General features: G+C 40.5%; 1 protein-coding gene across 2 annotated transcripts in view; it reads right to left on the minus strand.

Annotated features, from left to right (window-relative positions):
* Positions 1–6,877: 6,877 nt before the first annotated feature.
* The window catches only part of WASHC3 (WASH complex subunit 3), a 38,398-nt gene continuing 32,579 nt past the window's right edge, over positions 6,878–12,696 (minus strand). For both annotated transcript variants that reach the window (XM_081128533.1, XM_081128532.1), the window contains exon 7: positions 6,878–7,415. In XM_081128533.1, coding sequence (XP_080984659.1) covers positions 7,331–7,415 — 85 coding nt within the window. In that variant the 3' untranslated portion in view covers positions 6,878–7,330. The remainder of the gene's footprint in view (positions 7,416–12,696) is intronic.

Genomic DNA, 12,696 nt, shown 5'->3' on the forward strand with positions numbered 1-12,696 from the left:
CTGGCTGTGAAACCAGCGGGGACTGTCCCTGAGGGTCGCGGAGGCTGCGGGAGCCCCAGCAGCTCCTCTAAAGGGCCCGGCACGGACTCACTCGGACGCTCCCTCTGAGCCCAGCGCCGGGCAGCAGCCGGAAAGGACCCGGGACCCTCGGGGAGGAACTAACCTGCCTGGAGTCGGGGCGAGAGCTGGAGGGGCCGCTTCCTCCCGGGCAGAAGGGCTGGCAGAGGCCACGGCTCCTGTGGCGAGTCCTCCCGGCACACAGCCTGCAGGCAGGCGCCATGTTTGAATCGCCAGCACCTGACTCGAACCTTTGGCCCCGCCCCGTGATTCCCGGAGGCCCCGCCCCTCCCCACCTGCAGCTCATCCAGGCCATTTCCAGGGGCTTTTCTGTGCAAGTGGCCTCTCGAGCCTCATGCTTAGGACTTTCCTAAAATCTCTCAAACAAGCAGCAGTGGGCCCCATACGGCTTGATAAGCAGCCCCAGGCCTGGCACTAGCAGCAGCCTGCATTGGTGCATAGCTTGGCCTCTCCTGGGCTCCTCCAAGCCCAGCACAAGTAGCAGCCAACTACAGTTTGCTGTGTAGCTCATGCTGGGGGGCCCTGGGCAAGGCACTGGCACAGGCTGACTGTGCACCTCCCGGGAGGCCCCAGAGACAGTGCACCTGGTGGTTAGACTCGACCACGCTGGATTACAACCCTACCACATCCACGAGTGACACACTCAAGGGGAGCACTTGGTGAACACCAAAGCTCCACTAAAGTAAGTCCTGTTCCATAGGGGTGTCTCCAGCACAGCAGCTCTTTGGCTGTAATTGCAGCGGGTCTTCACAGATGATTGGCCTGGGGGTCAGTTCCTCCGAGGGACGCCAACAGCAACCAAGGCTCAACTACAACAGGACAGTGCACACAGCTCACATAAGGGAGCACCTAGAGGGCCCAGCTCAGGTGACTGGGGAGGCTGAGCCACTGGATCCTACAGGACACCTACTACACAAAGCCACTCTATAAATTCCAGGAGACATAGCAGCTCTATCTAATACATAGAAACAAACACCTGGAAGCAGCCAAAATGTGGAGGCAAAGAAACATGTCACAAAGGAAAGAACAGAAGAAATCTCTAGGAGAGGAACTAAATGAAATAGAACCAAGCAAGCTACTAGATACACAGTTCAGAATTATGGTTATAAGGATGCTCAAAGATATTAGCAAGACTATTACGAAAACAAGTGAGACCATTGATGACTTAATAAAGTACCAATCAGAAATGAAGGCTACACGAACTGAAATGAAGAATAATTTACAGGGAATCAACAGTAGAGGATGCTGAGAATCAAATCAGCAATTTGGAACATGAGGAAACAAAAAACACCCAATAAGAAGAGCAAAAAGAAAAAAGAATCCAGAAATATGAAAATGGTATAAGGAGTCTCTGGGGCAACTTCAAGTGGCCCAACACTTGTATTATTGGGGTGCCAGAGAAGAAGAAAGAGAGCAAGGAATTGAAAACCTATTTGAAAAAAAATGACAGAAAACTTCCCCTACCTGGTGAAAGAAATAGACTTACAAGTCCAGGAAGCACAGAGGGTCCCAAACAAGAGAAACCCAAAGAGGCCCACACCAAGACACATCATAATTAAAATGCCAAAGGTTAAAGACAAAGAGAGAATCTTAAAAGCAGCAAGAGAAAAGCAGTTAGTTACCTACAAGGGATTCCCCCATACGACTGTCAGCTGATTTTTCAACAGAAAGTTTGCAGGCCAAAAGGGACTGGCAAGAAATATTCAAAATGATGAAAAACATGGAACTACAACCAAGATTGCTCTACCCAGCAAAGCTGTCATTCAGAACTGAGCTTCTCAGATAAGAAAAAGCTAAAGGAGTACATCACCACCAGACCAGCACTACAGGAAAAGTTGAAGAGTCTTCTCTAAGAAGAAGCTAATGAACAAAAGAATCTGATGAACTAAATAGATCCAGAGACATTGACGCAGGCAACAGATGATCCTATTTCAGAGGAAAGAGGGAAGGGGGATGGAAGGTGGGAAGAGATTAACCCAAGAAGTTATATGCATATATACATAACCCATGGACACAGACAATGGGATGAAGGCCTGGGGAAGGGTGAAAGTGAGGTGGAGGGGATCAATTGGGGGGAAAAATGGGACACCTGTAATACTTTCAACAATAAAGATAAATTAAAAAAAGAAAAAGAAAATTTAAAAAATTGCCAGGCATGCACAGAAGCAGGAACACTAGATCCAAAATGAGGAGAAAATCTATAGAAACAGTCTCAGAAATGACATAGATGATGAAATTAGTAGACAAAGACATTGAAACAACTATTATAAATATATCCCATGTTTTCAAGGGGTTAGAAGAAAGCATGAGCGTGACAAGGAAAGAAGTGGATGATATCTGAAAAGACTCAAGTCAAACCTTGACAGCTGAAAAATGAACGGAATGGGTCTGGGATTAACAGATTAGACATGAGAAAAAGAAAAGGTTAGTGAATTTGAAGACCACACTAGAAACTATCCCAAAATGAAACACAATTAATAGTGAGCTATGGAACAACTCCCAGCAGCCTAACGTATGTGTAACTGGAATTCCCGAAAGTGAGGAGAGACAAGTGGAGACAAGAAATATTTAAAGAAAAAATTGCTGACATTTTTATTTATTCAACAAATCTGCTGTGTACCTGGAGCTGGGACTATGATGGTAAGAAGTACAAACACCCTCCCAGTAGCCCAAAGGTGGAAGCAACTCAAATGCGCATCCGTGGCTGAATGGGTGAGCAAGATGCAGCGCGCCCATACAATGGCATCTTAGCCTCACAAAGGAAGGACGTTCTGGTAAGGCTACCACGACGTGGATGGACCTTGAAGATATAGATAAGCCAGCCGCAAAAGGACAAATGCTGGGTGACTCTACCTGTAGGAGGTATCTAGAGCAGTCAGATTCACAGATACAGAAAGTAGAATGGTAGTTACCGCCGGCTGGGAGGAGAGGGAGCCGGGAATGAGTGTTTAATGGGTTGAGAGCTTCAGTTGAGGAGGGTGAAAAGTTCTGGAAGACAGTGGTGGTGATTGCACAATGTGAATGTACCTAATGCCACTGCACCGTACACTTTAAAATGGTTAAAATGTTAAATTTTGTGTTATGTATATTTTACCACAATGAAATGATTAAAATCATGCCAGAGCCTAAGAACCGAACGAGGGAATATTGTTCCCATGAGATCCTCCCTAAAAGGGGAGACAGAAGAGCAAACAAGTAAACACGGTTGCAATGGAGTTTAACAACCAGCACCACGGGCTGGGTACTGCTCTAAGTGCCCAGGACAAAGGCTTGTTTATATAATGAATGACTGCTGGGTGCTTGCTATGTTCAGGTCCTGTTGGAGGTGTCAAGGCGACGGCAAGGAACGGAGCAGACAGGAGTCCCCACCGTTGTGTGGCTTGCATTTTTATCGGGGGAGACAAACAAACTATATTGTATGCCAGAGAGTGGTAAGTGCTTGAAAAAAAGGTTAAGCAAGGAAGGACAGGTAACTGGGTGAGTTTGTTTTGTTGAGTTCTAGGATTAACAGTTCGATTATATGTTTATACCTGCAGTTTAGTTTGGTTGGATATAAAACGTTTAGCTTGCATTTTCTTTCTTTGGGTGTCTTAAATATGTTATGCTTTTGTCTTTCAGAATAAACTATCACTGTCAAAAATTTTGATGACAATCTTATGCTATTTCATTTAGAAGTGACTTGTTTGATTTTTATTAGATGCCCAAAGGATTTTTCTTATTGTCCAACAGGCATAGTAAAATAAGTCTTGAGATCAGCTGTTCTGGGTTTACTTTTCAGGTATGTAGTGTGCCTTCTCAATATATAATTTTAATATGCAATCTTTTTATTTTAGGAAAGTTTTCTTAAATTGTACTTTTTGTACTTTGTTACATTGTATGGTTTGCTTTTCTTCTTTATGGACTCCTATTATATGTAGAATCTTCCTTGGTTTTATTTACATATATAAACTTCCCCTCAAATCCTCTACATTTTTGCTAGTGCTTGGTATAGTCAGCCTTTCAAATTTTAGCTGTTCTACTAGGTATGTAGTAGTATCTGGTTCTGGTTTTAATTTGCATTTTCTTAACGACTAATGATGCTGTGCATCTTTTTGGATGCTTGTCATCTGTATACCTTTTCTGAAGTATCTGATCAAATCTTTTGCCCATCTTTTTTTCTTTCTTTGAGTTTTGAGAGTTCTTTATATACTTCAGAGATAAGTCCTTTATCAGACGTATAATTTGCAAACATTTTCTCCCAGTCTCTGGCGAGTCTTTTCATTATCTTGACAGTATCTTTTGAAGAAAAGTTTTTAATATTGGTGTTGCTTTATTAATTTGATTTTTATGGCTCACGCTTTTAGTATTGCATCTAAGAAATCCCTGCCTAATCTAAGGTCACAAAATTTTTTTCGTTGTTCTTTTTCTAGAATTCTTAGTCTTAGGTTTTACACTTACGTTTATGACACATTTTAAGTCAAATTTATGTAACACTTAAAGTATGGATTAAAGTTTATTTTTTTAATGTATGAATATCTGATTGTTCCATCACCATCTGTTGTAATGCTGCTCTTTCTCCACTAAACTGCCTTTACATTTTTGTTGAAAATTAGCACCAAGTATATGTTGGTTTAATTCTGGATTCTCCATTTTGTCCCATTGATATATTTGTCTATTTTGACACTAATACCATACTTTAATTACTGTAGCTTATAACTCTTGAAATCAAGTAGGTTTAGCCTTCCAACTTTGTTCTTTTTTCAGAGTTGTTTTGGCTATTTTAGCTAGGTTCCTTTAATTTCTATATGAATTTTAGAATCAGTTGGTCAATTTCTATTTAAAAAAAATTTCTGGAATTTTTATTGAATTGTGTTTAATCTATACAAAAATTTGACAAGAGTTGACATCTTAACAAGATAGAGTCTTTCCCCATTGCCTTGAGAAGTATAACTAATGGGAAGTTCCAGCTGAGAGAGAAAATATAGCCCTTGATTTGGGAAGAAATCATTTATTTACTGAAAGAATTTTAGAAACTGGCTAACAAGTAGATGGCTTTAGTGGCCATACTTTTGTTTATTAATCAACAAGAAAGGTAAAAGGGAATGTTTTGAAAAGACACCTTGGTACTGCTGCAGCAGCTGTTGAAGGAAAGAATTAAACTGTGGGAATTTAAGTTCTTCAGGACTCCTGGAAATCAAGCTTGTTTTTGTGAAGAACTTGATCAGAAACAAAAGTTTCATTGGACATGATGTTGTCTGGGCACTTTTCAAGAGCACATGGACACAATTTACTCTCTAACAGGAGCCACGTTCTGGGTCAGATATAAAAGTTTCTCCAAAAGACTCTGTGGGTTATATGTAAAAGGAAACATTTAAACGTTGTATTATAATTGCAACAGACTATAAAGATATAGATTTAGTCATTGTTTATCCTTTGGTCATTCTTGGAAGATTTTAAAAAACTCAACATTTTAATGAAAATGTTCTGGAAATCTTGAGTGCAGCTTACCGTCCAACTCGTCTTTATATCCAAGAAGAAAATTATACATTTTAAATGAAAGTAAGTTCAGGCCAGTTTGGTATTTTAGAAGCAGCTGTCTATAGCTGATGCTGATGGCGGTGCCCTACGACATATCCTCCGGGCCCACCTTGGATTCCAGCCACCGCTGTGATAGAGTCCCACTCAATCTGACTCACCTTTTGGTGACAGCTACCCATCTCCAGTAAGTGCCCCACTTACCCACTTTGTGACAAAGTGTCCTTTCCAAGGCCATGGGAGGCCCTAGGCCTATGTGCAAGTATGCTGCATAAATGCAGAGGAGTAATGCCTTCAACCAGTGGGTCCAGGGTGGGTGGACAGGGGGTCCAGCCTCTAGTCTTTCTGGTGGACGATCCTGGGAAGCACTTGCTCATTTCTAAGGTAGTGCCGTGGTCCTGGAATCAAGTCCCAAGCTCCCAAATGGCAATCTTGATAGGACACTGTTGTATGGGTTTCCCCCCCTTACTCTCTCTGTTCTCTCTCTTCTGCTTCCTGGGATCACCTCGCAAATGACCTACATATACCGAAGCCCTTTTCTCAGGGTCTACTTTCAGGTGGCCTAAGTGAAAATGAGCACCATTAATCAAAGGTCTCTCTATATCTTTCCATGTAAGTATAGTTGGTTCTCCATACCTGCATATTCACCACTTGTGGATTCAACCAACAGTGGATGGAAAATATTTTTTTTAAATGTTACACTGTTGCTACGTGAACTATGTACTTAGGCATATGATGGTTTCCTTTGTACTGAACAGGTAGCAGGCTTTTTTTTTCTTGTCATTTTTCCCTAAACAACACAGCATAACAACTATTTACACAGCATTTATATTGCATTGGGTTTTATAACTAATCTAGAGATGATTTAAAGTATACGGAAGGATGTGTATGGGTTATTTGCAAATATTATGCCATTTTATATAAGGGACTTGAGCATCCATAGATATTGGTATCTGCGGGGGTCCCTGGAATCAATCCCCCCCAGATACCAAGGGTCAACTATATTTTAGAGATTTTCTAGACTGTGTGCAAATAATTATTCTTGAATTATTTGCAAGGTGAAGTGAGGACATTTTAAACCTGTGCAAAATAAAGATATTTTTCTGTTTAGGCAAAAAAAGAGCTAATGACAATGGTGCTTGCCCACTCTGAACTACACTGAAACTACCTTCAATTCCACTTCTATCTGATAATAAATATAAGAATATCTAACTTTGATAGTATATGATCTAATGGCCAGGTGGTGAAAGCTCTAGATGCTAATAAACACAATCAATAGGCTAGCTTTAGGTTGTCAGAGAGAACTTCATTCCAGTATTACTTGCCGCCAGAAATCCCTTTAACAACTCTTGTGGTACAAATGCGCACACCCCTCATGCAACATAGTCACAAAGACTGAGCGATGACTTGCTTAGTCACATTCACATTTTGTGTCGAGTCTATTTTTGATCACTAACTTCACGCTGACTTTACATTAAATGCTCACTGCATCCCTGTACCAACTGAACTTTTTTAGGCTATTTTACTTTTCAGTTCAGGGCCCTTTATTTTGGCAACAAGACATACTGCCAGGTTATAAAGGCTTTATTATGACGGTGATTTTAACACAGAGGGAGCTTGGTGGTGAGTATCCGGCCGTCTGATGGCTTCCTGACAAGGCGTCTGAGCTCAGGCTCTCTTCCGATAGAATGTAAATGTATGCCTACACATCTATATGGAATTGTTATCAAAATTAAACTCAGTCACTAAAAGAAGATTCGCTCTCTGAACTTTCTTCCGTGTTTTTTTCACCTTCGCCGTCAGGCACTGGAGCATCTGGCCTCCTGAAAGAGAAGGAAAAAAATGTTTCAAGGTTTTTCCAGTTGAAAAGAGCACTTACTCACTGTAAATTAGGTTCATCCTAGAATATTGCTGCTAATAAATCTGCCAAGTCTGCGCCCTTAACAGAGAGACTCCCACTCTCCACCGCAGCTCGCGCTCTGGCGTCTCCAGCACCATGGGGATTAAGTGCTTTCCTGCATGGGCCGGGCCGTGGCACTGTCTTCTCCTGCCAGTCCTTACAGAGTGTGCTGCTTCAGCACTTTACGCTCCTCGCTACCACGGAGACAGCTATAGCCGGCGATGCGAGCTGGGGAGGCTGGCACGACCAGTGCTGCAGCCGGGCAGCCTCCAAGTGCCCCGAAGAACAAAGAAAAGCCAGCAGTGGAATGGGAAGGAAAATCTTCATGCTCAGGAAGGCCGCAGGGAGGAATTTTTAAGATGGAAGAAAGTTCAAGAATGGCTATTGGGAAACATAGGCAATGTGGAAATTTTTCAGAGGCAAAGGTTCTTCATATTTGTTGAATGTTTTCACTTATATGTTTTATCTTCGGAGAATAAATATAAAAAGTATGAGTTGGTAAAAATAGTGTCTCAAAGATTCCCTAGGTACAACAAGGAGATACAAGAATGTTCAACTCCTACTGAGTGGCTGTGTGATGCTAAAGCAAAATAAAATTTTAACAGTGTCATTAAAAGCATCAACTAGACAGGCTCCACCGTGTCTGTCAGTGAATCATTCAGTCAACATGGCAGCATCATCACTCAGCCTCTATTCACGCTACCAAGAAAGTAACCTCGGTGAGTAAAGTATACTTTTGGGGAAACTAAGAGAAAAAGGAAGAATAATACAGCTGCTCTGTCTTAAAAATTAAAAACTACCAGACTTATTTCTCCCTCAAGCCCCTTCTTACTAAAGATTTAGAACACCAACAAACACAACTCTTCTATGCCAGACACGTAACTACTGTTACTAATGTAAGAAAATGTATAGTGTATTTACTTCCAGTTATTAGAAATCACGGCTGAGGTTTGGCTTGCATTTTTAATATCGTATCTGGCATCCTACAAAACAGAAGGAATGCTGGCACTGCTTCCTAGTCGTCACATATAAACCCGTTCACTCTGCTGTACAATTTTAGATGATGCCCAGGAGGGAGTCACAGGTACTCAGCAGTATAAAACTTTAAAGCTGACCACAGCATTTCTAGGTTTGACAGATGCTCCGTCCGCCTAACATAATAACACACGACCGCAGTCTTCATCACTGTCCACAAAAGCAAGACCTCTAGAAGTAGTGGGCACAAATGCCAGGCACATTTCCCCAGCAAATTTCTCTATATAGCCAATTTCTTATTGTCTTCGCTTTGTTAAAAAAGGAAAAAATTGCCAGAGGGGATTATTTGAATATTACCTCAAAATTATATTACTATCTAAGGTAACTCAAACAAATAAAACAATGTGTGTAACTCCCCTAAAATAAATGCTACTTAAGAACAGGGTAAAAGCAGCTTAGGCCTAGAAGAGAGTGAAACTACAAAATTAATTAACTGATGTGTGTAACCACTTTTTGATATATATAACGCTGTATAGCACAGTGGTTAAGAACAAAGACTGGAGACAGACTGATTGGGTTCAAATCCCAGCCTTGCTACTTACCTGTTGGGCAACTTTGGGGAAGCTACTTAACCACTACGCACCCAACTAACTGGATTGTTGTGATGATAAAAACATATCACCAAATGTAAGTCTACTGAATATCAGCGTACAGTTATTTTTATTACATAATTATTACTCTCATCATCACCATGCACCTACTTTGCCAGGGACTACAGATGCTGGACCTACAGAGATGGATAACAAACAGTTCCTGCCCTGAGGAGCTGTTATTCCAGGGGTAGACAGAAATGCAAACAATTATTGTTACACAGCGTGATCTATACGGATACAGCTGTACGAGCTACATGTGTGAAAAAAAGAGTAATTCTCTCTACTAGGGTTGGCCAGGCAAGACTCCAGATGGATGAAGACACTTGTGAACGGGTTTGAGATGTAAGTAGGAGTTCGCCAGAAACAAAAAGTACGGGAATAAGTGGGGATGAGAATCTGAGTAAAGGGGAAAACGGGAATGGCAGGGTGCTGCATTTGGAAGCTGTAAGTCATTTGGTAGCTGGAGTGTGAGGTATATTGCGGTACAAAAGTAGATGAGATTAGGTCATCTGGCAGGAGTAACAGGCGAAGGATGGGGAAAAGTTATATAAAATATGTTTTCACTGAAATTGCATAACTAAGTCCGGGATTCTTACGCAGCATTTATTTCACATTCACATGTTATGTAATCATCACTACCATCTCCAGAACTCTTTTCATCTTGCAAAACTGAAACTCTATACCCATTAAATAGCTCTCCAACCCCCTTTCCTTCCAGCCTTTGGCAACACTATTCTACTTTGTCCTTGAATTTGACTATTCTAAGTGAAATCATATAGTATTTGTCATTTTGTGACTGGCTTATTTCATTTATCATAATGAAGGCCTTCAAGGTTCATCCATGTTATAGCATGTATCAAAATTTCCTTCCTTTTTAAGGCTAATAATATTCCATTGTGTGCATGTAGTACATTTTGTTTAACCGTTCATCTGTGGATGGGCTTTTGGGTTGTCCCCACCTTTGGGCTGCTGTGAATGCTGCTGCTATGAATACGGGTGTACAAATACAGGGTGGGACAAAAGTAGGTTTACAGTTGTTCGCATGAAAAATAATACAATAATTAATAAATAATAATACAAGAATAAACTGTGTTTCACGTCCTCGCAAATGTAAACTACTTTTGCCCCCCGGATATGTCTGAGTCCTTCTTTTGGGTGTGTGCTCAGAACTGGAATTGCTAGGCAGTATGGCAAGTCTAGAGTTAACTTTCTGGAGGAACTGCCATATTGTTTTCCATAGTGGCCATATCATTTATACACAGTACACAAGTCTCCAATTTCTTTATAACCTCACCAATGCTTGTTATTGTTTGTCTTCATCTATTTTTTACAATTGAGATATAATTGACATATAACATTATATTAGTTTTAGGTATACAACATATTTTGATGTTTGGATATATTGTGAAATCATCACACAATAGGTCTAGTTGACATCCACACGCATAAAGAGCTTCAAAACATTTTTTTCTTGTTATGAGAACTGTAAAGATCTACTCTCTTAGCAACTTTCAATTCTACACTATTGTTAACTATAATCCCATGCTGTACACAACCTCCCCGTGACTTATTCAAAGTTTAAAATACAGATTTTTCAGTTTGAGAAAACAATATAATTCAGAAGGATAACTGCTCTGTGTATGTTAAATATGTCTTTGCTGAAAACACAATAGTATACAGGCAACTAGAGGATTACAAACAAGTTGTGATACGAAGGGCTGGTAAAGCCAATTGTTTAGAACTTGCTACATCTTCTTCCATTAAAACATTCATAAATCACAACTAACATTTACTGAACATTGACTGCTTTGTCCGGAGCTGTGCAAGTGCATACTCTTACTTAGGCTCAACAACTCTATGATGGGCGAACTCTTCTATTTCCCCTTTTACTCATGAGGAAACTGATGCATAGAGAGATTAGGTAATTAGTCCAAGGTCATATAGCTAGAAAGTCGCAGGGTAGAATCTGAACCCCAGCAAGCTGACCATGTCTAAAATCTGCCTCAGTGTGAGCCTTAACCATCACGGATCTCATCTCTTGCTGATGGGCAGGCCCAGAGGCTAACCCCTATACCCTAGACTAGTAAAAATATTAATTACTACGTAATAATGGTAACCTTAGTTCTGGGATATAAATGTAAGCAGGAAAGGATATGGGAGAAACGCTGTTTTCTTTTTCTTTCCCCTGGTAAGGAAATCCAGGCATTGGTTGAAAGAATTTATAAGGCGTGATCTATCTGTTTGCTCTATATTTCTAAATAAAAGCTAAATCAGATTAACCTTAATATTTTCCATTTCCATCCCCTTTAAACTCTGAATATGATGGTGACAAAGGTACTCTTTCCCATATCCTTTCATTTCAGTGGCACTGGAAACTAATTTTTACAAGCTAAAAGGACTAACTCTTGGTTATATAGAACTATTGTTATTTTCAAAAAATTGGATTTTAAAAAATAACTAAATAATCACTTAGAAGTAGCAAACAAATGCTATTTATCTGGTAATTATCAGGCATTTTTGTCAGTTTCACAGACTTCCTAAAATTCAATGGTAGTCTTTTTTCTAGGAGAATAGCCAGGCTTTCTTCTCCTTCAGCAGATAAACTGTTTTATTTTAAAATTATGTACTCATAGCTACTGAAATTTTATACATAATCAAATAACAATGTATTTTCTGATTATATTAAACTCAGCCTTGCTTTCTGCTCAGTGCAGACAGAGCTAGACTATTTCTTCCAACAGTTATATGACTCTGTCTTACTATCTAAGGCTAATAAAAAAGGGTAATTTATACTTTAAAAGAAAAAAGGAAACAGAACAATCTTTTACGGAAAGTTCTTGGACGAGGTTGAATACGTACCTAAGATTCTAAATAAAAGTCCACCCTTCACTTGGGTGGCACACTTCCTTCTCTTCCGTCAGCTGAGGCCTTTCTTCCAAAGTAAGGCTCCTTAACTTTTAAGTAAACACGATCCCCAAAGTGCCAGAATTCCTCCCTGACAAGGCAGGTGAGTCCACTTCTCACATCTAGCTAAGTGTAGTTAGGGCTGGTCTGCTAGGAGTGGTGGTGACAGGTTATAGTGAGTCACCCCTGCTCCAACCAATGCCCCTTGTGACCAATGGCCTGGACTTATGAGGTAATGGTCAGAATTCCGGCTCCAGGCTGCGGTTGAAGAACAAGTTTTGTGTAAGATGATGTTTTAATTGTTACTGGAATTCTACCCTAAAACTTGGCACCACCTTGCAATCAAATGTTTCTCAACATTTACAGACTATGACATACCCTCAAACTTGCTAAGTCAGATATGTCAAGGCAGGACTGAGGATACTGGGAGTTCTCGCCCTGGTAGTCATGCATGGACTTCTTAGGGTGTTGGTACCTAAATGGAGTCTTGAAGAATATGAATTTGGGGGAAGAAGCTCCATGGAGAAGAAAGAAAACATTCAAAGACACCAAAAGGGAACAGGAAAATGATACACTCTGAGAAGTGCCAGTAGTTTGCTACGGCTAAACGAGGGAGGTGGTATGGAAGAGTGGCAAGGAATGAAGCTCGAGTGAGATTCTGGGTCTTGATGA

The sequence above is a fragment of the Miniopterus schreibersii genome, assembly GCF_964146895.1.
Source record: "Miniopterus schreibersii genome assembly, chromosome: 2".
Taxonomy (NCBI): Eukaryota; Metazoa; Chordata; class Mammalia; order Chiroptera; family Miniopteridae; genus Miniopterus; species Miniopterus schreibersii.